The 25,659-nt window shown below is 44.3% G+C and overlaps 1 protein-coding gene across 1 annotated transcript in view; it reads left to right on the top strand.

Annotated features, from left to right (window-relative positions):
• C9 (complement C9) overlaps positions 1 to 11,249 on the top strand; it is a 40,497-nt gene extending 29,248 nt beyond the window's left edge. Inside the window, exons 7-11 of the mRNA XM_016185793.2 lie at positions 1,214 to 1,454; positions 2,451 to 2,576; positions 4,053 to 4,231; positions 9,090 to 9,315; positions 10,911 to 11,249. Coding sequence (XP_016041279.2) covers positions 1,214 to 1,454; positions 2,451 to 2,576; positions 4,053 to 4,231; positions 9,090 to 9,314 — 771 coding nt within the window. The 3' untranslated portion in view covers position 9,315; positions 10,911 to 11,249. The remainder of the gene's footprint in view (positions 1 to 1,213; positions 1,455 to 2,450; positions 2,577 to 4,052; positions 4,232 to 9,089; positions 9,316 to 10,910) is intronic.
• Positions 11,250 to 25,659: the final 14,410 nt, after the last annotated feature.

Below are 25,659 nucleotides of genomic sequence, written 5' to 3'. Positions count from 1 at the left end.
TCAAAGAAGAAAACCAAGGTGATAGAGAGAAATTTTTTCTTAGAGATGTGAGCTGTTTTCCCTGCATATATTGGACTGATCCTTCACTTAAGTTGACTTGAGATTCATGTTTTATAATATTTTCTGTCCCGTCTTTGCTCTCAAAGATTGAGAAGTCAGAGTGGAAAAATAGTGAGGCCTACATTAATGCGAATGCTACCACAGACAGTGATATTGGGCACATAACTTCATACCTTTGCATCAGAGTTTTCTCACCAGAAAATAGGAAGTCTGAGCCCCAGGAATAATGTAGATATTTCCTTCCGCTGATATAACATGCTAATATCAACATAATGTGATGACTTATTAGGCATAACTATGAGTTTTGACTAGTATCTGTAACTACGTAACCCCCTCAAACAAAATGAACAACTCTTTTTTTTTTTTTATACTGGAGGATTGCTCAGCTCTGGCTTACAATGGTGTGGTGTAGGGGGTGGGAGTGGGAGGCTGGGAAATTGAACTTGTGACTTCAAAGCCTCAGACATGAGTCTCTTTGCATAAGCTACATGCCCCCCACCCCCCACCCTGGTATACAACTTTTCCATTGGCTCAAAAAAATGTCTGATGTTTATTGCAGTCAGTTCCCTATCAGCCAAAAGCAACCGTAGGATTCTGGTCATGGCTCGGAACTGTATGTGGATGAAGCCATGTTTACTGTGGACTTCCTCAGCGTACTTCTGAGCTGTTAGGCCACTGCATGTACCAGTGGTTTGTTCCTTTTTACTGCTAAATAGCAAATACACTTATGTAAACATACTACAATTTCTTTATCATTTCCTTCACTGACAGACATCTGAACCATTCCCAGTTTTCAGCTAATGTCTGTGACTGTTATAAAAGTTTCTGCGGACATTTTCTCACTGAGGTGAGTCAGTGACCACGCAGTTGATCATTCCGCGGATTAGAAAGTGCAGTAGATCATTCTGCAGATTAGAAACTGCACGTCACTCTGCAAAATGGTTATCCCTTCTCACACCCCGCCGAGAATCCCAGTGGCGGCAAAGCCTCATCTGCTGTGGGTACTGATGGTATTTGGAGCTTAGTCATCCTCATAGATTAGTATCACACTCACAACCTCAATATTAGTGTCTATGAAAATTCTAGATCTGTAAATTTTCTTTGAAACACTGATGATAAAAATGCGGTTTCTTTTTTTTGTTCTACAACAAAGGATAAAATATTTCTGAATGTGAAAGGAGAGGTTCATTTGGGAAGGTTCGTGATGAGGAACCGGGACGTCATGCTGACGACAACTTTCCTGGATGACATAAAGGCCCTACCCACCACCTATGAAAAGGGGGAGTACTTTGCATTTTTGGAAACCTACGGAACCCACTACAGTAGTTCAGGGTCTCTGGGAGGACTCTATGAACTCATTTATGTCTTGGATAAAGCATCCATGAAGGAGAAAGGTACAGTTCAAATAGAGCTTTCTAATTTCCAATGCCAATGGTTGCTTTATGTAACCATTATACCTATTGTTAACTTCTTTCTTTTTTTAAATATTTATTTATTTATTCCCTTTTGTTGTCCTTGTTGTTTTATTGTTCTAGTTATTGTTGTTGTTATTGATGTCATTGTTGTTGGCTAGGACAGAGAGAAATGGAGAGAGGAGGGGAAGACAGGTTGGGGGAGAGAAAGACAGACACCTGCAGATCTGCTTCACCGCTTGTGAACGGTGATCCTTAGGCCAGTCCCTGCGCTTTGCGCCATGTGCGCTTAACCTGCTGCGCTACCGCCCGGCTCCCCTATTAACTTCTCTCACTGCCTAGAGGCTTTAGAATGATCTTGTAACTTGCTCCTCAAGAGGATTATTTTCCTGACCTAGAGCATCCCGACTTGCTCATGCACTGTGCAGCAGAGCGCTGAGAAATGAAGACTTGTCTTTCCTTACACTGTAACAGTATCAGTTGGTGCTGCTGTAGTTAGTGAAACACAAGGTGAAAGCAAACACAAGACAGATCATTCTCACTACCTAGTCAGTAGGCTGGCTTCACCGTATGTACTACAACTATCTTCCAAAGGATTTTTCAGTATTCGAAAGGCAATGTTGCGCTCAATTTTCTCTATGGGAAGAAGTAATGTTAGTTCTGAGTAACTGAAATATATGACAGTTACTGTAATAACTGTAACATATGACAGTTACTGTAACATATTACAGGGGAAAGTTAGCATGTGCTTAGTCAGGTGCACCACCACCTGACCCCTGCAGTTATGACTTTAAAGACTGACACTTTTCCCCACTGTCAATAAAAAACAAAAAATAAGTAGATAAAGTCATGACTAATATGAGCATGAGTTGACCAGGACAATGACCTGATTCTTGATACCAGAGAACCAGAGATAGAGAACTTTGTCATCTCAAGATAGCCTGCCTGACAGTTTTCAGCTGAATACATTTTCAACAGGTATTGAACTAAGGGATGTACAGAAATGCCTGGGGTTTGATGCGGAGTTATCTCTGAAAGGTGTTGTTGAAGCTTCAGCACATGCAAAGAAAAATAAATGCTTAAAGTCAACTGTAGTTGGAACTGGTAAGTATGATCTGACTTAACACACACCCACATAATCTGCCCAGAGTAATCAACTAGCCAGCTCCCAGCAAGCCACGGGCACTGAATCTTGGCTTCACAATCCTGTGGAAGACACCATCCTCACACAACTGCTGAAGCTGTGAATTTGCATACTTATTATGTTAATAACCGAAGGCCAAGGGTAAGGAAATAGCTTAGGAAAAAAAAGTTCCTGTGTTTTCTCTCATGTTAATGAAGCGTCCAGTGGTGTCTCTACTGTGCAAGTCCAGGGTTCAAGGATACTCAATCTGCCACTTGATTTGGACTCCCTAAGCCATACTTCATACAACATTCATGGATATATAAACATCTCTGTATAAATATTCTTTGTTGGCCCGTCTTTGGCAGAGCTGGAGAAATACAAGAGTATTTTCATTAATGCAAATGCTTGAGACTCATTTTTTAAATAGGCAGCTGCTTAGACTGGAAGCAGAAGGAAGTCTGGTATTTTTTTAAAAGTCTTAATGACCACTTAAATGTGAACTAAGCCAGAAATTATCGATAAAATGAGAAGAGGACTGATCTGTACAAAAGACTTTCATGTTGAGACTCCAGCGTCCCAAGTTCAATCCCCAGCACTACCATAGGCCAGAGCTGGGCAGTGCCCTGGTTGGGGGAGGGGGCAATTTCCCATCATTTGTCATAACCTCAATGTTTAGTTCTCAACCTTAATATTTAGTTAGTTTTTCCATCTTTCTTAGCCTCAATTTTATCATCCATGAAAACTAAGAAGAACGAAACAAAACCATGCTGAAATTTCTTTCCAGCTCTAAAAATTCACAACTCTCAAAGGATTCACAAAATTTTCTTAGACGTATTTAGTCTGTAGGGAGAAACATAGTGAGATGGGCAGGAAGTTGGGGAGTAAAAAAGAAATTTTACGTTTCACCAGGAAAACTTTGCCTTGGTTTTGTCTAAAGTGCTAAAAGTATATTAGAGCAAGCCTACATGAAACATAATGATCCAGGTAAGGCTGCCAAAAAATGTATATCACATACAGAAGTCATTTATTTCCTATCTATGGATATAGATATGTGATAGATTTTGAATTATCTATGAAACCCATATTTTTACCATTTGATTTTTAAAATTTTTTTGTATTATCTTTATTTATTTATTGGATAGAGACAGCCAGAAATTGAGAGGAGAGGGAAAGTTAGAGAGGGAGAGAGACAGAGACACCTGCAGCCCTGCTTCACCACTCATAAAGCTCTCCCCCTGCAGGTGGGGACCCTTTTAATTTTTTAAGAAAGATTATTGAACACTCTACAGTTGGCTACTCATAAAATTTGCAGATTTAGGACAATAAAATCGCATAATGTTCACTAAGTAAAACTGAATAAGACCATCAGACTACACTTTACTGAAGGGGCTTAATAGACTTTCATTACATGTCACAAAATTAACGGTGACTTACTTCCATGTTACTTTTTTCAGTAAACATCACCAGCGACAACCTCATAGATGATGTTATTTCACTCATAAGAGGCGGAACCAGCAAGTATGCATTTGAACTGAAAGAAAAACTTCTGAAAGGAGCGAAAACAGTGGATGTGAGCGATTTTGTGAATTGGGCCACGTCCTTAAACGATGCACCAGTGCTGATAGATAAGCAAGTAAGCCGCTCTGGTTCTCCAGCTTGAGATATTTCTCACCTTCTTGTTAAATGTAACTGTTGGTTTTGATAAACAATTAAGTTCATCGGAAAGAGATGAGAACACTAAAATTCCCTTCCCTCTCACTCCTGGAAAGAAGCAAAGAGGCGTGGGGTTCCGGCATCAAACATCCTGGGCTGCGTTTGAGTCTCTCTGTCACTCAATAGATATGCGACACTGAACATCCAGGGTTTGTGTGTATTGTGATTCTATCATAAGACTACTCGCAGAGGACGCGTAAGCTAGATAGATGCGCAATGCTAGGTTCCTACCAATTGCTCGTGCACAAGAGAGAGCCTTATTTATTAAGGAACTTCGTATATGGACACTTTAAAAGGTTTCAAAAAAAAAACCCGAGTGTTCATTTTTATGGTGAGGAAATCTTTTTTTAAATATTTTATTTATTTATTAATGAAAAAGGAGGAGAGAGAGAGAGAGAGAGAGAGAGAGGAAACCGGACATCACTCTGGCACTTGTGCTGCCAGGGATTGAACTCAGAACCTCATGTTTGAGAGTCCAGTGCTTTATCCACTGCGCCACCTCCCAGACCACAGGAAATCTTCTTTTATATATCTTGATTATAACAATCTTCAGCTTATAAACTCCTTGGAATTTCACAATCTAGCATTTGTTCTTGGGGGAAGAAACTAATTAAGACAATATATCTTACCCACTTTTTAAATTTGCCTCCCTTAGGTAGTTTAGAAAAATCACAGAATTTGGTTTTGTTGACTATGTGTGACTTTTAAATCACAGTGAAATATGAGACTTAGTGAATCTTGACCTGTGAATAGATTTCAATTTTTTTTTCACTCATAAGTTGTCCTCTAGAGCTAGTCAATGAATCTGCTTACCTGGTTGAGTTCCTTTCCTTCTTTTTTTTCTTTTTAAGATTTTATTTATTTATTAATGAAGAAGATAGGAGGAGAAAGAAAGAACCAGACACATGTGCTGCCGGGAATCAAACTCGGGACCTCATGCTTGAGAGTCCAAAGCTTTATCCACTGCGCCACCTCCTGGACCACGTGATTGATTTATTTTTAAGGGAAAAAAAAAAAAAGAAGTGGTCCTTTAGTTCACTGGGATTTTGTCAGAGTAGCTGAATGGCGTTGATCACTGATCCGCCCTGCAGCAAGCTAATGTGTTTTGTCGGCAGGAAATGACATGTCCAAATGCTGGGATTGGTCTACTACTAAAATAATTGATATTATTTTTTTATTATTTAAAAATTTCATAAAATTTCTCCCCACCCAGCCTAGTCTCTTAACTGGCTCATTTTTAATCCTCTGGAGCAGTTTTGATCAATTACCTCGGTAGCTGTAGTCACCGGGGTAGCTTGGAGAATGTGCCAGAGGCTGCTGGACCAGCCCTGAGACTGGGTACCTGCTGCCTTACATCCGCTGGACACGCCCTTGACATCTGTCCAGCCAAGTGCTCACGCACACGGGCATGTATACGGGTTTTCGAGGCTGATGTCAGTCTGAACACACTCTGTCCAGCATAACCTTATCACCTTAATTCCTCCACAATGTTCTTCAGAAGATCCACACTGATCTGGAGAAAAGTCTTGGCCCCACCCAGGAGCTTTCCCTCAGTGTCTCTCACACAGAGAAGACAGACAGGCGCATCTCTCTTTCACTAGTTGCTTCTATCACTGACCTCAACTTCACAAGAGTATGATAATTCGATTTTCAGCTTGCTTGACCATGATCGCAAATGGTCCTGCATTTCCACCAGGAGAACAGATAAACTTCAGTTTCTTCTTCAACTGACAGCTACAAGCTAGTTATCTGTGTCTCGGCTGAGAGAAATTAACATTTGTGAGCAGTTACCCAAGAGGGTAGAACGAAAGTTGATTATTTCCTCCAGAGCAACGGCAGCAGAGGTCAGTAGAGTTCACATATGACATGCTGGCTTCGGACACAAGCCTGGGCATTGTACAACCGTTGTGTAAACCGTGGCTTCATTGACGGGATGGGTGTTCACAGAGTGACAGGCCTTCCCAAGACCTCTGCGGAGATTCCACTCTGTCCCCAGCGCTCGTGGTCATTTTGTTTCTCTTGGGAATCTGTCAATTGTTTTCTCCTCTTTCTTTCTTTATTCTCCCTCTTCTATGCAAGTGGTCCATCTGTCTTACTCCACACACAGGAACTGCAGCCGAACGGATGGCCCAGCCGTTCAAACAGGCGAGCTTTGCTGGCATGAACTGTGTGTGTCTGGGCGGCTTGCCTTCCATCTTGCTTTGTCCTCACTCAGTTCTTCTTTTTTTCATTTCCCTCAACCATTCTTATCTGTCTGCACATAAAGTTGTATGAAGCTCTTTCTGGGGAGACACGGGTAATAATAAAGTAATCAGCCTTTTTTTAAAAGGTTTTTTTTTCCCTTTTCTCTATTGGGAAGGTTAATGGTTTACAGCTGACAGTAAAATGCAGTCACTGGTCCATGTGTAACATTTCTCAGATTTCCGCATCACACTCTGACCCTCCACCCAGGTCCTCCTCTGCCATCATGTTCCAGGACCTGAACCCACCCCACCCCAGGGTCCTTTCCTTGGTGCAATGCACCAACTCCACTTCAAGTTCAATCAGCCTGTTTTTGTTAAACACCACTGAGCAGCTTTTAGCACAGATGAGCTTTGAACACGTTAACAAGCACCTGTATTTTTTAAAGACTGGCCAACCACACAGGGTCTGCAATATGGTGCTTGCAGTTATAACAGAGTGCAAGTCATCCCTAAGTCTCTTGCTCCAGGTGAGAAGGAAACACTCATTCCATAAACTGCATCTGCTTCATGGAGTTTAGTGAATTAGAAAAACTAGGAGAGACTCAAATGTATGGAATATTAAACTTTGTCATACTTCTGTTGATACCACAAACATAAGCCTATTTATCTTTTGTAATTGATTAGTATTTTAGCAAATGGTATGATAGATTTTACTCATTAAGAGCACAAGTAACTGCAAGTGGCTGAAGAAAATCAGAGGCCACTTGATTAGGAGGAAATGTTGTCTTTCTTTTTTTTTTCTCTTTTTAAAAATATTTCTTTTTTTCTTCCCTTTTGTTGCCCTTGCTGCCTTATTGTTGTACTTATTATTATTATTATTGATGTTGTCATTGTTGGATAAGGAGAAAATTTAAAGCTGTTTTCTTACTGATGAGAAGGCCAAATGTTTCACCAGAAAAAGATGTGCTCTTCACAAAAACTTTAAAAAAAAAAAAGTTTTAATTGTCCTTTGTCTTCTTGTGGGAGTTTTTATTTTTTTACTTCAGTGCTCAAGGCTCCTGTGAAACTGTTGCCATTCCATGCCCTTGTGTTTGTCTGTCTGAATAACCTTTATGGTCTTCATCCAAGTTAAATTCCCCCCAACTCTATCCCTGTATTGTAGACTCTCTGGCGTTAGCTTTCCTTTGAAGGGCAAAGCAAGATGAATTTATTTTCTTAAAAATCAGAATAACCCACCACCTCTTTATGTTGTTAGTGCCAACATGGCAAAGTGGGTAAGAGTTTTCTTCCAAATAAATACACTACGAAATCTGAATTTTACATACTAACTCACCAAAGACAGTGCTGGTAGACAGTTCATGTTGGTCCAGTAAAGATTCAGGCTGTGTTCTGGCTCTGAGCCTGATTTCTGCAGAGATAACTGTGATGGGTTTTACAAAACCCAAGAGACATGTGGTTACTGTTTTCTTTGTTTTGTTTCTGTGCAAGTTGGCTTGCTTTAGTTATCTGTATTATACACATGTAGTTTATTATTTTCCTCTAAAGAAAGTCGACTTGGAAACTCCTGGGGTATTAATGATTCAGGATGATTTTTTTCCAAGTGGAGTAGCAACTCTTGCTGTGTTTTTCCTTTCGCTCCCAGCCTTGTCGCCTATCAGGTTCTGACCAAAAGCAAACTGTGCTTGTCTTTGTTTGTCCTGAGTTCCAGCTCACTCGTGTTCTTGTCGAAGAACATTCAAAGGCTGGGCTGCCTTTTTCTGAACGAAGAAGCATGGCACGAAGTTAGACAGGGGACTTCGAAATATCTGTCACGCCTCAGTGAATCTCAGTCTCCTTCCTTCCTCGGACCTTCAAGCAGATTTTTAATTTTGTGTTTTACTTTGCTCAGAAAAAAAAAAAATTTGGTACTGTTGAGTACACATCATGACCTGTTTGTAGACATCTGTGACATATTCTCTCCCCTCTTTTTTTAGTCAAGAAATTCCCATTTCTCTTCAACATGGTGGTCTCTTATTTCAAAGTGGTATGTGACTAAAAGGCCATCATTTCTCATTAATTTATAACCAATATCTTATTTTAATTTACTCAAAAAGTACCTTTTGGCTACATAATTAAATTAGTTATAAATTAATTAGGAACGATGGCCATTTAGAGATGCATAATGCAAGCTTTCTGTAGATGTTGTAGAGTCTGTACTAGAGGAGATTTTATTTTAATTGTTATTGGATAGAAACTGAGAGAAGCTGAGAGAGTAGGGGAGACAGAGAGACACCTGCAGCACTGCCTGGCCCCACCACTCACTCTCTCTCTCTCTCTCTCTACCTGTCCATTCTCTCTCACTTTATCTGTTATATAAAATAAAAGAAAAAAAGGAAGAAAGCCTCTGGGAGCAATGAATTCATTCTGCAGGCACTGAGCCCCGGCGAGAACCCTGGTGGCAATAAAAAAAAAAAAAAAAGACGAGTATGTTAACTGTCCGTGAAAGTCACTCAAGAAGTCCCTCTGCTGAAGCAATGGGTCAGAGAGAAAGGAAGGTTACTGAGCAGTCCCACCAGCAGAAAAAGGCCTGACGTGACAAGTGTCGCCTTCTTGCAGCTATCTCCCATATATAACCTGGTTCCAGTGAGGATGAAAGACGCCCACCTGAAGAAGGAGAACCTGGAGCAAGCCATTGAGGAGTACATCACTGAGTTCAGTTCCAGAAAGTGCCAGCCGTGTCAGAACGGAGGGACCGTCATTCTGATGGACGGGGCGTGCACGTGCTCCTGCCCGAAACAGTTCAAAGGACTCGCCTGTGAAGCCAACAAGCAAAACCTGTGAGGTAAGATGATGCTTTAGTTGACGTGACTAACAAAGAAAACATGCATTTGTGGACATTAGACGCTAAGTTAATTCTGGGATTAGTGTGTACTAAACTTCTTTTCTTTTCCTTTTTTTTTTTTCTCTTTATAAAAAGGAAACATTGACAAAACCATAGGATGAGAGGGGTACAACTCCACACAGTTCCCACCACCAGAACTCCGTATCCCATCCCCTCCCCTGACAGCTTTCCTATTCTCTATCCCTCTGGGAGCATGGACCCAGGGTCACTGTGGGATGCAGAAGGTGGAAGGTCTGGCTGCTGTAATTACTTCCCCCGCCCAACTCTTCATCTGCACTATTCCAGCCTTTACGTTCACAATTAGTCAACAATTTGTTTGGCTTTGTGTGTTAACTCTCTTTTCAGACACCAGGTTCCAGATGCTACCATGATGCCAACCAGACTTCCCTAGACAGACGATCCCACCAATATGTCCTGGGGCTCTGACTCCCCAGACCCCTGCCCCACTAGGGATAGAGAGAGACAGGGTGGGAGTGTGGACTTCTAAATTATCAGTGAGCAGGAAAAAATGCACAAGTTTTTTTTTAATGTGTTGTGGCACATGCCAATAATAACACTGGAGAGCTAACAAAACTACTTAGCAAGACATCACAATGGCTGACTTTTGGGGGAGTGGTGAGAGGCAAGGGGAAAGGAGCCTAGGCCTCTCACCTACAGTTTCACCTTTCTAGACAACTGTTTCACAGAGAGAGAGATACAGAGAGACACAGAGAGACATCAACTACAGCTTCCTCTGTGTTAGCGAGCATAAATCAAACCACCATCCACTGAAAGGAAGCAAAGATGTTTATTGACGAATTCGAATCCGGGCCGAGATGGTGACTGGCATCAGTCTACCAAGCTCGACCCTGAACAAGGCTCAAACCACACAATTTATAGAAATTCAGAACACACTCAGGGAGGGGAAAACATCATCTTATCCGTCTACATCCAATCACATGCTATAGAAAACGCGGAACCCGATCATTTCAAATCTAGCAAAAGCGAGGTCCACTCGAGGCAAAGCGCGAGCTTATTTCAAACATAGCAAGGTCACACATCCAATAGGATTTAGATGGGTATGGTCACCACATCCCCCCACCATCTACTGTGACCACCCGGTAAACCACATTCCGTGCAAAGGTCCTGATAAGGCTTAATCCCATGCAGGGCCTTTCAAGCCATTGTGCAGGGTAACTGATGGCTCATACTGATTAGGTTCTGTTTGTCAAGCAAGGAGGGGAAAGGTAAGGGGAAAGGGCAAGGAATTTTCCATCTCACACTACAAGCATCTTATACTAAAAGGAGCTAAAAACTTCTATATAAAAAACTTTAAGGCCACTACCTTTTACACTCTGTCTTTCTTTCTCTCTCCCTCTCTGTCTCCGTTTCTTTGTGTCCTATAAATAAAAACGAAAGAAAAAAGGGGAGGAGAATGGTTGCTAGGAATGGTAGCTTCATGGCGCCAGCACTGAGCCCCAGCGAGTGGAGGCAAAATATAAATAAGTAAATATAAAAGCCAAAATATATGATAATCATATGGGTTTTTTTTCTAGGACTGGCACCCAAAACAAAAAGTTGTTGGTCTCCCTGGAACTCTACGGAAGAACACATTTCTGGACCTTCCCGTACAGGAGCCCGCCCTACAGAAAGTCCTGCCTTCCTTCTGAAAAGGGACACACTTTAAGAAATCTTACCGACAACTGAAGTTGTTTCTCTCTTAGATCCAGATTTTTTTCCCCTTCCTTAAACTCCTAGAATGTTTCCACTTGTTATGCCCTAATGAGGATAGTCAGCGGTAAAATATGCCAGGACCGCCCTGTCCCCACAGGCAATGCCAATCTCTTGCTAACAAAACAAAATTAAATTAAAAAGAGAAGGTTGGTTTAAAAGGCTCTAAAGTCATTGCCAAAGTGCTTTGTATGATTAATAAGTTCCACCGGCCCCGTCGCCACAAGCCTGGACCGTGCTGCTCTGCGTCTGTCTGTGTGGCGATGCCTCGTTGGGCTGTCTGTCTGTCTAAACGTGTCTGTAGTCATTTGGCAGACGCTGAGCACCCACTGGATGGCTGTGCTGAGGCCGGACCCCCACCCACATGGAAAGAACCTTCTCTTGCTAAAACAGACAGGCAGACAGACAGAAAGGCACGTGCTGGGAACCAGCAGACCCCCACCCACTGATCGGGAGGATGTGATCTCGTTCCAGCCTGTCAGAGACGCATCCGAGAGCAGCCAGACATAGCCCTGAATACATCAAGAACTCTGGGACCACCAGGCCTCCCCACACCATTGAAACAGCGTGAACCATGGCCCTAGATGAGGCCCCCAGCCGGTCCCAGGGCGGCTCCCCCGCTGCCCCCTTCCCGGCCGCAGCGTCAGAACGTTCCTCCCACAGCACACCTGACTACTTGCCCCGCGTGTGCCTGCTATGTCTAACCCCGATGGTAGCACACCGAGCTGCTTGTCACCCCTGGCTCCCATTTCGTCTCTGTTTCCAAAGGCTTGAGTGTGTTTTATCCAAAAACTATTAGGCTAAGCCTCTACTTGATTGTATTAAAAAAAAAAAAAAATCATAGGCTACCATATAAAAGCTAAGAATGCTAGCTGTGTAATTATGTCTGTTAGAAAGTTTATACCTGAGCAGGGGGTAGACAGCGTAATGGTTAGGCAGAGACTCTCATGCCTGAGGCTCTGAAGTCCCAGGTTCAATCCCCCACACCATAAACCAGGGCTGAACAGGGCTCTGGTAAAAAAAGAAAGAAAGAAAGAAAGAAAGAAAGAAAGAAAGAAAGAAAGAAAGAGGAGGAGAAGGAGAAGAAAAAGAAGAGGAGGAGGAAGAAGAAAGAAGGTAAGAAAGAAAGAAAAGAAAGCAAACTTATACACAAGATCTGAGGATATTTGCGATGATCTGAGAACCTAAATCAAATCAAATCTTTTTCCTTTTCTTTTTCTTTTGTTTTTTTTTCAATACCAGAGCCCTGCTCAGCTCTGGCTTATGGTGGTGCAGATGACTGAAGCTGGGGTTTTGGAGCCTCAGGCAGAAGAGTCTCTTTGTGTAACCATTAAGCTATCTACTCCTGCCCTGAATAAAATTAAAAATAAAGCTCAAAATTCAAAGAGAAAGTACCAAAATAAAAAAGTCTATTAGCTACCAATGTTATGCCACTTTCACTAATTGTTCTTATCACCATTTAAATGAATCTTTTTAGTTTACTTCTCTTTTTAAATTTTTAAAATTTTATTCTTTTATTTATTTCTCTCTCTGTCTCTCTCTGTCTCTCTCTGTTTTTTCCTACCAGAGCACTGCTAAGCTCTGCTCAGGTGTGGGGGCCCAAACCTGGAACTTTGGGGCCTCAAGCATGAGAGTCTGTTTGCATAACCATTATGCTATCTACCTCCACCCACTTGTCTTTCTTTTTGTGACACAGACAGAAGTAGAGAGGGAGAGACACCAGCAGCAAGGCGACGGCTCCTCAGTGCTCCCCTGCAGGGACCTGAGCTCACGCAGGTAGGTCCAGCATACAGGACGGCATGCACTACCAGCTCTGCTCTTCGGGATGGTAGTAGACATTTCAGCCATACAAACATAACTTTTATTTTATTTTCTCTAACCTCCAAGAAATTCTTGAAAGCACACATATAATTGGGGCCAGGAAGATAACGTAATTATTATGCAAAATGGCTTTCACAACAGAGGAGCCAAGGTCCCGAGTTTAATCTCTGGCACCACCATAGGTCAAAATGGAGCAGTGCTCTGATTAAAAAAAAAAAAAAAAAGGTGGGGGTCGGGGTGGGGGTTAGACAGCATAATGGTTATGCACAGACTCTCATGCCTGAGGCTCCAAAGTCCCAGATTTACCCCCCCACACACACACCCCTAACACCACCATTAGCCAGTTGAGCAGTGCTCTGACTAAAAAAAAAAAAAGGCAGGGTGGGGGGTTAGATAGTTTAACAGTTCTACAAAGAGACTCTCTTGCCTGAGGCTTTAAAGTCCCAGATTCTGGGGGTCGGGCGGTGGTGCAGTGGGTTAAGCGCATGTGGCGCAAAGCGCAGGGACCGGCGTGAGGATCCCGGTTCGAGCCCCCGGCTCCCCACCTGCAGGGGAGGCGCTTCACGTGCGGTGAAGCAGGTCTGCAGGTGTCTGTCTTTCTCTCCCCCTCTCTGTCTTCCCCTTCTCTCTCCATTTCTCTCTGTCCTAGCCAACAACGAATTGCGTCAACAAGGGCAATAATAATAACCACAACGAAGCTACAACAAGGGCAACAAAAGGGGGGGAAAAATGGCCTCCAGGAGCGGTGGATTCATGGTGCAGGCACCGAGCCCAGCAATAACCCTGGAGGAGGAAAAAAAATAATAAAGTCCCAGATTCTTTTCCCTGCACCACCAAGCTAGAGCTGAGTAGTACTCTGGTTGAAAAAAAAAATCAGTCATTGAAAAAGAATACACATAATTGCAAATAGCTACATTGCTACATTTATTGAAAAGGAAGTATTTATTAAAAAATCATTGCGAATCTCTTTTTAACAGTCTAGAAGAAGTTTGTTAATTGGGTATTTGATTCATTTCAGTATGGTATAGAGATCTGAAACTTAAATGACTGGTTCATTATGATATTAAAAATAGCCGTGAGAATTCAAGACAATTTCTGTTCCCTAATCCCCAGCACACAAAAAGAACTGGATTTATCAAGTTCATTCAAATATTGACTACTCCACAGTTGAATTTCGGGCATAAGAATACCAGGGTCAGGGAGTTATCACCGTCAATACTGAGACTTCTTTGTCCTCTTGCAAATGACAAGTATTCAACTCGAAAAGAGCACAGGTTGACTAGCCCTTCTAGTCGGCAAAGGAGTCCTTGCTTCCTTCACCTGTGCAAGTCCGCAGAGCCTCCAAGTCCTTCAGAGGCGGTGTGCAGAGCTGGTAGAAGGCATGTCCAGCCGGGGGCAGCAGTGAGTCGCCGACAAGGGCTCAGCAGAGGCTGCAAAGAGGGAGGGAGGAATCGCAGCAATTGGAGGAGTTGCAGGAAAGCAGGTGAACTCAGGCTGCTTGGAATCTCCTGGCACGGCCTGGTTTCTCTGGGGAAAACAGATTCCTGAAAGGAAAGCCAGAACGTCGTGGAGACAGACAGAAAGGCTTAAAACTGCCACTGCCGGGAGTGGGGTGGTGGTGCAGCGGGTTAAGTGCATGTGGCGCAAAGCACAAGGACTGGCGTCAGGATCCTTTTCGAGCCCCCGGCTCCCCACCTGCAGGGGAGTCGCTTCACAAGTGGTGAAGCAGGTCTGCAGGTGTCTGTCTTTCTCTCCTCCTCTCTGTCTTCCCCTCCTCTCTCCATTTCTCTCTGTCCTATCCAACAACAACAACATCAATAATAACTACAATAAAACAACAAGGGCAACAAAAGGGAAAATAAATAAATACATATTTAAAAAATTAAAAAACAAAACAAAACTGCCACAGCTAACCAGATGGACTCAGGGGACATACAGCACTGATCCAGGACACGGACACATGGACCAGAGTATCCTGAGTTCAGAGCTGCACAGGGCCATTCTATGAAGCCCAGTCCAGTGGAACAATCCGGGGCGGTGGTATAAAGATTTGTCCGTCATCCTTCAGGGCCAGCGGGAGGAACCTTACTGTGTTTTTTATTTCTTTCCTCCTTCTGTACTTGACAATCAGATTCCTTATGCATTCCACCGTCCAGCTTGTCAACAGACAAGACAGAGGGGCCAACTAATACATGTTTGAGGTGTGGATCCGCATTCTTTTATTATTTTTATTAGTGATTTAATAATAATTAACAAGATTGTAAGATAACAGGGGTACAATTCCACACAGTTCCCACGACCAGAATGTCATGTCCCATCCCCTCCATTGGAAGCTTTCCTATTCTTTACCCCGTTGGGAGTACGGACCCAGGATCATTGTGGGGAGCAGAAGGTGGGAGGTCTGGCTTCTGTAGTTGCTTCTCCACTGGACATGGGTGTTGGCAGGTGGCACGATCAGCATGCTCCTCCTGGTCTTACTTACTCCATGGGCTGGCCTCTGCTATACTCAGTGGAAACAGTAGAAGCCTCACAGCACTGACTTCTGAACTAGCGTCCCAGTAGTCACTCATGAACAACTCAAAATGAACAGAGGATAAAGATGAAGAGGTGCCCCTCCCCAAGATTTACTCATTGTGTGTGAGAGAGATCAGAGCACCTCCCAGTCCCAGTACATCAGCACCAGGGACTGAAGGGGCCTTAGGCACAAAGATTCTGAACGCTTGCACTGTGCTATCTCCCCAGCTGCCAGCCAGTTACGCTCAACAGAAAAGTAGTCTCTCTCTCTCTTACACACACACTCACACTCACACACATTCACACACACACTCACACTCATACAACTCACATGCACACAAACACATGCACCTGTTCACACATATGCACTCACACACACTCACACACATACACACACATACATACACAAACACACACTCACACACATGCACACACGCACACGCACACACATACACTCACACACATAATTTTCAGGAAAGGATATGTGGAAGGATCCTGGTTCAAACCCCCAGTCCCCACCTGCAGGGGTGAAGCTTCACAAGTTGGGAAGCAGGTCTGCAGGTGTCTCTCTTTCTCTCTGCCTCTCTATCCACAACTCCTGTCTCAATTTCCCTCTGTCCTATCAAATAAATGGGGAAAAAAGACCACCAAAATCTGTGTATAGGGCCAGCACCCAGCCCCAGGGACTGGAGGCAAAATAATAATAGTGATAATAGTAAGAACACTTCTCTAAGAGACCACCATGCTATCTTCCACAGCAATTGCATTATTTTCCACTCCCACCAGCCATGTGCAGGGCTCCAGTTTCTCCACGCCCCGGCCAACACTTGTTATTGTCTGGGTTGTTCTGGAGCCATGACCATCCTGCTGAATGTGAAATGTGCCGCCAGGAGCTGGCTTCCCTTACCCACCTGTGGGTACTGAGCTCCTTTTCAAGTGCAGGTTGACCTTCTGTCCCACCTTTTGGGTGATGCCTGTTCAAGCCCTTTGCCTAGTAATCAGGCTTCTGTTCTTTTTATTGAGTTTTAAGAGTTCTTTGCTTCCGATGCCCCATATTTTCACATCTACAATTAATTGACAGGGGAAAGGGGAAAGAATTCAGGGATTCGTCAAGGGACCATTGTCTTCTTTGTAATCTTGGAGTTTGTAAAATCCTAAAACACATCAGTTATTCGCTAACCTTTCTGGCCTAACCTTCCTGTTGGGAAGGAAACTGAGAATGAATGAATGAATGAATGAATGAGTGAATGAATGAACGATAAAAGGAATTTTTTTTCTTTCATTCATCAGAGTGAAGACTTACAAATTGTTCAGATCAGTGATCAAACAAATGAGGATGACATCAGTTAAATATCTATATTTTTCACACTCATCTAAAATGATCTGTGTGCACCTGTGTTCATAGCAGCACAATTTGTAATAGCCAAAACCTGGACGCAACCCAGGTGTCCAACACCAGAGGAGTGGCTGAGCAAGTTGTGGTCTAGATACACAATGAAATACGACTCAGCTATTAAGAAAGATTAAGTCATCTTCTTCACTCCAGCTTAGAGGGAGCTTGAAGGAGCCAGAAAGAGAAGGATGAAGATGGGATGATCTTACTCAAGGGCAAAAGTTGAAAAATAAGAACCGCAGGGAAAACACAAAGCAGAACTTGAACTGGAGTTGGTGTATTGCACCAAAGTCAAAGACTCTGGGGTGGGGGTGGGGGGGAGAATGTTCCGAAACAGAGGAGGACAGGGGGCGGGGTGGGCCTAGAGTGTTCTGAGGAAAACCGAGAAATGTTACGAATGTACCAATTACTGTATTTTACTATCAACTGTAAACCAGTAATCCCCCCCCTAAAGAAAAAAGAAAAAGAAAGTCCATGTTTTGAAGACTTAGTGAGATAAAGGAGAGGCAATTTACATCCATGCTCTGAGAAGGTCATACAAAAACTGAAGAGATGGGGGCCAGGTGGTAGCAAACCTGGTTAAGTGCTCACATTACAGTGCTCAAGAGCCCGGGTTCAAGCACCTGCAGGTGGGGGGGGGGGGCTTCATGAGGGCTGCAGGTGTCTCTCTGTCTCTTTTCCTCTCTGTCCCCCTCCCAGCCCAATTTCTGTCTCTATCCAATGACAAAAGTACCCCGTAAACAACCTTGATCCACACTCCCAGCAGGGGAGAAGTGAAAGGATGAGAATAAGAGGACTCTGCATCCAGCTCCATCAGCACCAGAGAGAGGAGGAAAAGGAGAGGGACGTGTGGAGGGAGTTATGATGTCATGAGTAGCATGGAGGGGAAGAGGGGATTGAATCAGAAAGGAAAAAAGGGAGGAGGCAACTATGTATAAATGTGGACAGATAGTTAGTTGTAGAGAAGATGGTTGGCCCATGTCTACAACTTTAAGGGAACTGTGGTGGATTGCAGTGGAGAGAGAGAAAATCCAGAACTCTGGGGGTGGGAATGGTGTGGATTCAAGCCTCTGTCAACATGTAATTCTGTAATGTAAAATTAAAAAAAAAGAAGAAAAATAAAATAAAATAAAAACTAAAGAGTTGAGAAGAGACTCACAAAAACCATGAGATGAAAATAGCAAGATTCAAAGACTCCGGTTAAGATACATCTGTCTCGGGGCTGGGCGGTAGTGCAGCAGGTTAAGCGCCCATGGTGCAAGCACAAGGACCAGCTCAAGGATCGGCTCCCCACCTGCAGGGGAGTCACTTCACAGGCAGTGAAGCAGGTGTCTGTCTTTCTCTCCCCATCTCTGTCTTCCTTCCTCTCTTGATTTTTCTCTGTCCTATCCAACAACAACAGCAGTAGCAACAATAACAACAACGATAAACAAGGGCAACAAAAGGGAAAAAAATGGCCTCCAGGAGCAGTGGATACATAGTGCAGGCACTGAGCCCCAGTGATAATGCTGGAGGGAAAATATATATCAATACTAAGAGTCAGAAGACTTGGGCTTGTGTGGGAGTACCACTGGGAAATGAGAGATGGGACCCAGGTGTCCACAACAATCACGTAAACCATTATTCACCTGATATAATAATTTTTAAAAACAGTAGAACCAGCAGGGCCTTATGAGTTCCCCAAACCCAAAAGAGGATAAGAAAAAATTATAGTCAAAGCAGAAAAAAAAGTGGCAAATTAATATAATTTACTTTGTTCTATACCCTTTTCTGTTTTGTTTTTGTCTTATCACCACTTTAAAAAGGTCAAGTAGAAGAATTCCCTAAGTAAAGAGTAGATCCCTTCTCCAACATCCTGTTTCAGCGTGTTTTAGAGCTTGGTAAACACTTGCCTGGGGCTGGGTTTACATTAAAAATATAATTGCTTCCTTGCTTTAAGGCACCTGTTTCCTGACCTTCTTTGGCATAAGTACAAATATTCTTTCTATTGAAAGATAAATTCATTCTTCTGCAGCTTATGAGTCAGTTATTTCTTCCAGGTCGTTGGTGCTCTGAGAGGGTTAAGACCCATTTCATCAAACACAGAAAGTACAAGAATGAAAAAAACAGGCATTTTGTTTTCAAAACAAAAAGTGAAAGAAAAGCAAGCCAAGTCAAGGAACTGCCCATTTCCCCCCTTCAAGACTTTTCAAGTGTGACCATTCTTATCGCACTTTCTTCCTGATAGTCCCACTTGGCCTTTCCATATCTTTCCAAGCAGCAGAAGAAAATTTCCTGTGTGTCTATGGATCTATTTTCGGCGTGTGAGCTGTTCTTTGCCGGCTTGTTTCCCATGCATATTGATTTTCTCAAAGTCAAGTTTACACAGTAATGGTATTCCAGCTGACTGGTTTCGTCATCAGCAGACATGAGGGCTCACTTACCATTTCTGTGCTTTGATTTCATCATCAGGGAGCAGAGGTGTTTGACAGTATCTGAGGCAGGAGTCCTACAGCTTCCCATAAGCGGTGGGTTTCAAAGAAGACTGGGCACACACGCAGAATGAGTGTGCAAACTTCCTACTGCTTCTGTGAGATTCTGAAAAAAAAATCCTGGAGTCAAAAACAGGTCTAGAAAATTAAAAAATACTCTAGTATCTTAGAGTGATGGAAGAAAGTAAGGAAATTAATCCACACTAGAGAAGTAGTTGGGAGGCAGGTTCAATGCAACGGGAGAACCCTGAGAGAAAAACATATCTAGGAACTTGACTTCACCATCCAGTCTGCAGGAGACCAGCAGAGAGGGAGAGCCGTGAGAGGCATGGAGGCCTTCGTGGAAGAGGTAAGACTCAGTAACCAACTCTCTGCTCTCAGCCAGTAGTCCTGGCACCTTCGTGCTGGGTGCTTAAAATGCAGGAGCGTCTGTGGAAGATGATATATGGCAGGTTGGGAAATATTTCTAACCCTGGATTCAAACTGTTTCAACCACCTTCCTACAAAGCCGAGTGCTTCAGCTGCTTTCCAGGGCTGTTCAGTGAGCGGTGTCCTCACACTGTCACCTTCCTATCCACGAATGTAAGAGAATGAAGTCGGAGGCCGGCGACACACCCAGCGCAGGGTACCTGTTACCATGCGCAAAGACCTGGGTTCAAGATCCCGGTCCTCACTTGCAGAAGGGAAGCTTCACGAGTGGTGACGTAATGCTGCTAGTGTCTCTCCTTTCCTTTCTCTCTCTGACTCTACAAAAAAAAAAAAAGCATAAAAAGGAAAAAAAAATTGTGGATTCTGGGAATAGTGATGGATTTGCCCAGGCACTGAGCCCCAGCAATAACCTTCGTGGCAACGGAAAGAAAGTCTATGTCTTCAGCTTGTCTCTGTGCCTCACTGTCTCCACCCTGCTGTCACCTGCAGTGCTTCCCGGTGGGGGTGGGGGTGGGGGCAGGTACGCACCGGGACACCTAGGCAGTGACTTCCTAAAGTGCAAGTTTCTGCAGTGGAATGCAAGTGCTTGAAGAGTGACCAGCACTTTGCATCCTCCCAGTTACTTGTCCCTCCCTTTGGTGGGAGTGGCTGCAGTGCCCGCAGCGTGAGCACATCCCTTTATCGCCTTTAGACGCTGTCACTGAATCTTCCGTCATCCACATTACATTTCCTGTGCCTTCTTCCTGCTCAGGAACTTATGCATATAATGGGTTTCATAGGAAATGTACACAGATGATTTGAAATACATCTATTTTTAAGTAAGGTGACTATACTCCAATGTGCAATTACTGGTAGATTATGCGTTACACTAAATAATTATCTTAATTCTTAAATGACTTAGTTATCAAATTGCTGTAAAAAGAGCTGATTTTTCTATGCACAAGAAAATCTCTTTAATATATGTTTAGCTAAGTTAACCTAAGTTTGTTTTATAAACATTCTTTTAAAAAAGTTGTCCTAATTACTTGTTGTAGGATAGAGACAGAGAGAGACTGGGAAGGCAGGCAGAGAGAGAGAGAGGGAGGGAGAAAGATCTGAAGTACGGTTTCCTCACTTGTGAAGCTTCCCTCCATGCTATGAACCAGCTTCATTACCATAAAATTTTAAAGATGTCAAATGATTTGTAGGGGCGGGAAGACTGAGGCCTGAGACCTTCCCAACTCTGGTATATGTGGTGCTAAGAATCCACCTGGGGCCTTAAGTCCTGAGCTGTGACACACTGAGTTGTCTCCAACAACCTTATTCAGTTAATTTTAACAACTGACTTTAGCCAAAGTTGAGAAATAAACAGAAGTGGTGCTGGAATTGAAATGAACAGATCAGTTTTCTTTTTCTCCCTCTCTCAGTCTCTCTTTTAAAAAAAAAATCATTTTATTGGAGATTAATGGTTTAGGGTAAAGTTGTCCACACATTGGCACAGTTTCTTTTTTAAAAAATCTTTTTAAAAACCTTATTACTGATTTAATAATGATGCACAAGATTGTAAGATCACAGGGGGACAATTCCCCACAGTCCTCACCATCAGAGTCCCTGTCCCCTCCCCTCCACTGGAAGCTTCCCTGTTCTTTATCCCTCTGGGAGTCTGGACCCAGGTTCTTCACGGGGAGCAGAAGGTGCGAGTTCTGGCTTCTGTAACTGTTTCTCCAGTGGGCAAGGATGTTGTTAGGTGGATCCACATCCCCAGCCTGTCTCTGTCTTTCCCTAGTGGGGCAGGGCTCTGGGGAGGGGAGGCTCTAGGACATACTGGGGAGGCCATCTGGCCAGGGCAGTCAGGGTGGCATCATAGAAGCATTTGCAACTTGGTGGCTGAGAGGTCATAAGAAAAAGCAAGACAGAGACCAGCTGGTGGCACACCTGGTGGATCACACATATTACATTGTGCAAAGACCTGGGTTCAAGCCCCTAGTCCCCACCTGCAGGGGGAAGGCTTTGTAAGTAGTGAATCAGGGCTGCTCTCTGTTTCTCTTCCTATCTCCCTCCACCTTCTCGATTTCTGGCTGTATCTATCCAATTATAAATAAATATATATATATATATATATATGTATATATCAGTACAATTTAAAGGTAGGGATAGAGCAGACAAAATCAGAGATCTTAGGGTGGATAGAAGCTAGAAAGTCTATTTTATGTATGCTCTAAGGGGCCCATGACTTTAGTAATTTTTGCCTGACAGCTAACATGCAGGTGGACTAAAAATATTGTCTGGGAAGAAGGCACCAGAGTTTAGAACAAGGTGAGAAAGCTGGACTAGAAGAACAAAGTCTTCTTACTCAGAGTCTTGTGCAAGAAGGAGGCTATAATATTAATGGATGTTCAGATGTCAGCATACGGTGTCACTTTCTCCAACACACTGCTGGAGGGAAGAAATAGAGAATGGCCAAGAGTAAAAACTTTATTTAACACTTGGTGAAAATAGGTCAGTAGATCTAAAGCTCACCTTCCCATGGCCCCGGAGGTGGTGCAGTGGTAAAGCTTTGGACTCTCAAGCATGAGGTCTTGAGTTCGATCCCTGGCAGCACATGTGCCAGAGTGATGTCTGGTTCTCTCTCTCCTCCTATCTTGCTCATAAATAAATAAAATCTTAAAAAATAAGAAATAAAAGAAAGGAAGGAAGGAAGGAAGGAAGGAAGGAAGAAAGAAAGAAAGAAAGAAAGAAAGAAAGAAAGAAAGAAAGATTGATTCCCCATCTGATGAGTACAGGTCACCTGCCCCTCCTTTTAGAACATGGGTCTCAGACCTAGTGATTTTGACTGGGATTTTGGAAGCTACCCAAGTGATTTTTTTTTTCCTTTTATAAAATTTTTTTTTATTATTGGGGAATTAATGTTTTACATTCAACAGTAAGTACAATAGTTTGTACATGCATAACATTCCCCAGTTTCCCATATACAATACAACCCCCACTAGGTCCTCTGAATCCTTCTTGGACCTGTATTCTCCCCACCTCCATCCAAAAAGATCTGTGTACACATATGTTCTTGGCAGCACAATGTGTAATAGCCAAAACCTGGAAGCAACCCAGGTGTCCAACAACAGATGAGTGGCTGAGCAAGTTGTGGTCTAGATACACAGTGGAATACTACTCAGCTGTAAAAAATGGTGACTTCACTGTTTTCAGCCGATCTTGGATGGACCTTGAAAAAATCATGTTGGGTGAAATAAGTCAGAAACAGAAGGATGAATATGGGATGATCTCACTCTCAGGCAGAAGTTGAAAAACAAGATCAGAAAATAAAACAGAAGTCGAACCTGAAATGGAATTGGTGTATCACACCAAAGTAAATGGGGGGAGGACATGGACAGAGTATTCACCACAGAAGAGATCCAAAAGGCCGAGAAACACATGAAAAAATGCTCCAAGTCTCTGATTGCCAGAGAAATGCAAATAAAGACAACAACAAGATACGACTTCACTCCTGTGAGAATGTCATACATCAGAAAAGGTAACAGCAGCAAATGCTGGAAAGGGTGTGGGGTCAAAGGAACCCTCCTGCACTGCTGGTGGGAATGTCAGTGGGTCCAGTCTCTGTGGAGAGCAGTCTGGAGAACTCTCAGAAGGCTAGAAATGGACCTGCCCTATGACCCTGCAATTCCTCTCCTGGGAATAGATCCTAAGGAACCCAACACACCCATCCAAGTGATTTCTACCACGTGGCCAGGGTCACAGCCTTCATGCCGTGGAGCAGGGTGAGAATCTCCCATAGAGAGCTGGGAAGAAAGAGACTTTCTACTCTGGTTAGGAGCGTCTCCCTCAAGGATGTCTCCTGCTTAGGTATCTTCTAGAAAGCCTGAGACCACTGGTCTCATGTTGGGTCACTCCCCATCCTCTCTTCAGAATCTGTGTGCTGTGCTGTGCTGTGTGCTGTGTGCTGTGCTGTGTGGTGTGTGCTGTGCTGTGTGCTGTGTGCTGTGTGCTGTGCTGTGTGCTGTGTGCTGTGCTGTGTGCTATGCTGTGTGGTGTGTGCTGTGCTGTGTGCTGTGTGCTGTGTGCTGTGCTGTGTGCTGTGTGCTGTGCTGTGTGCTGTGCTGTGTGCTGTGTGGTGTGTGCTGTGTGCTGTGCTGTGTGCTGTGTGCTGTGCTGTGTGCTGTGTGCTGTGTGCTGTGCTGTGTGCTGTGCTGTGTGCTGTGTGCTGTGTGCTGTGCTGTGCTGTGTGCTGTGTGCTGTGTGTTGTGCTGTGTGCTGTGTGCTGTGTGCTGTGCTGTGTGCTGTGCTTTGTGCTGTGCTTTGTGCTGTGTGCTGTGTGCTATGCTTTGTGCTGTGTGCTGTGTGCTGTGCTGTGTGCTGTGTGCTGTGTGGTGTGTGCTGTGTGCTGTGCTGTGCTGTGTGCTGTGCTGTGCTGTGTGCTGTGCTGTGTGCTATGCTGTGTGCTGTGTGCTGTGCTGTGTGCTGTGTGCTGTGTGGTGTGTGCTGTGCTGTGTGGTGTGCTGTGCTGTGTGCTGTGTGCTGTGTGCTGTGCTGTGTGCTGTGCTGTGTGCTGTGTGCTGTGTGCTGTGTGCTATGTGCTGTGTGCTGTGCTGTGTGGTGTGTGCTGTGTGCTGTGTGCTGTGCTGTGTGCTGTGTGCTGTGTGCTATGTGCTGTGCTGTGTGCTGTGCTGTGTGCTGTGTGCTGTGCTTTGTGCTGTGTGCTGTGCTTTGTGCTGTGTGCTGTGTGCTGTGCTGTGTGCTGTGTGGTGTGTGCTGTGTGGTGTGTGCTGTGTGCTGTCTGCTGTGTGCTGTGTGCTGTGTGCTGTGTGGTGTGTGCTGTGCTGTGTGGTGTGTGCTGTGCTGTGTGCTGTGTGGTGTGTGCTGTGTGGTGTGTGCTGTGTGCTGTGCTGTGCTGTGTGCTGTGTGCTGTGCTGTGTGCTATGTGCTGTGTGCTGTGTGCTGTGTGGTGTGTGGTGTGTGGTGTGTGCTGTGTGCTGTGCTGTGTGCTGTGTGCTGTGTGGTGTGTGGTGTGTGCTGTGTGCTGTGTGCTGTGTGCTGTGTGCTATGCTGTGTGCTATGCTGTGTGCTGTGTGCTGTGCTGTGTGCTGTGTGCTGTGCTTTGTGCTGTGTGCTGTGCTTTGTGCTGTGTGCTGTGTGCTGTGTGCTGTGCTGTGTGCTGTGCTGTGTGGTGTGTGCTGTGTGCTGTGTGGTGTGTGCTGTGTGCTGTGCTGTGTGCTGTGTGCTGTGTGCTGTGTGCTGTGTGCTGTGTGCTGTGCTGTGTGGTGTGTGGTGTGTGCTGTGTGCTGTGCTGTGTGCTGTGTGCTGTGTGCTATGTGCTGTGCTGTGTGCTGTGCTGTGTGCTGTGTGCTGTGCTTTGTGCTGTGTGCTGTGCTTTGTGCTGTGTGCTGTGTGCTGTGCTGTGTGCTGTGTGCTGTGTGCTGTGTGCTGTGTGGTGTGTGCTGTGTGGTGTGTGCTGTGCTGTGTGGTGTGTGCTGTGTGCTGTGCTGTGTGCTGTGTGCTGTGTGCTGTGCTGTGTGCTGTGTGCTGTGTGCAGTGCTGTGTGCTGTGTGCTGTGCTGTGTGCTGTGTGCTGTGTGCTGTGTGCTGTGTGGTGTGTGCTGTGTGGTGTGTGCTGTGCTGTGTGGTGTGTGCTGTGTGCTGTGCTGTGTGCTGTGTGCTGTGTGCTGTGTGCTGTGTGGTGTGTGCTGTGTGGTGTGTGCTGTGCTGTGTGGTGTGTGCTGTGTGCTGTGCTGTGTGGTGTGTGCTGTGTGCTGTGCTGTGTGCTGTGTGCTGTGTGCAGTGCGCTGTGTGCTGTGTGCAGTGCTGTGCTGTGTGGTGTGTGCTGTGTGCTGTGTGCTGTGTGCTGTGCTGTGTGCTGTGTGCTGTGTGCTGTGTGCTGTGTGCTGTGTGCTGTGTGCTGTGTGCAGTGCTGTGCTGTGTGCTGTGTGCTGTGTGCTGTGTGCTGTGTGCTGTGTGCTGT

The sequence above is a fragment of the Erinaceus europaeus genome, chromosome 5 (assembly GCF_950295315.1).
Source record: "Erinaceus europaeus chromosome 5, mEriEur2.1, whole genome shotgun sequence".
NCBI classification, from domain to species: Eukaryota; Metazoa; Chordata; class Mammalia; order Eulipotyphla; family Erinaceidae; genus Erinaceus; species Erinaceus europaeus.
The sequence above is the reverse complement of the archived record's forward strand: the minus strand, read 5'-3'. Positions and strand labels throughout refer to the sequence as shown.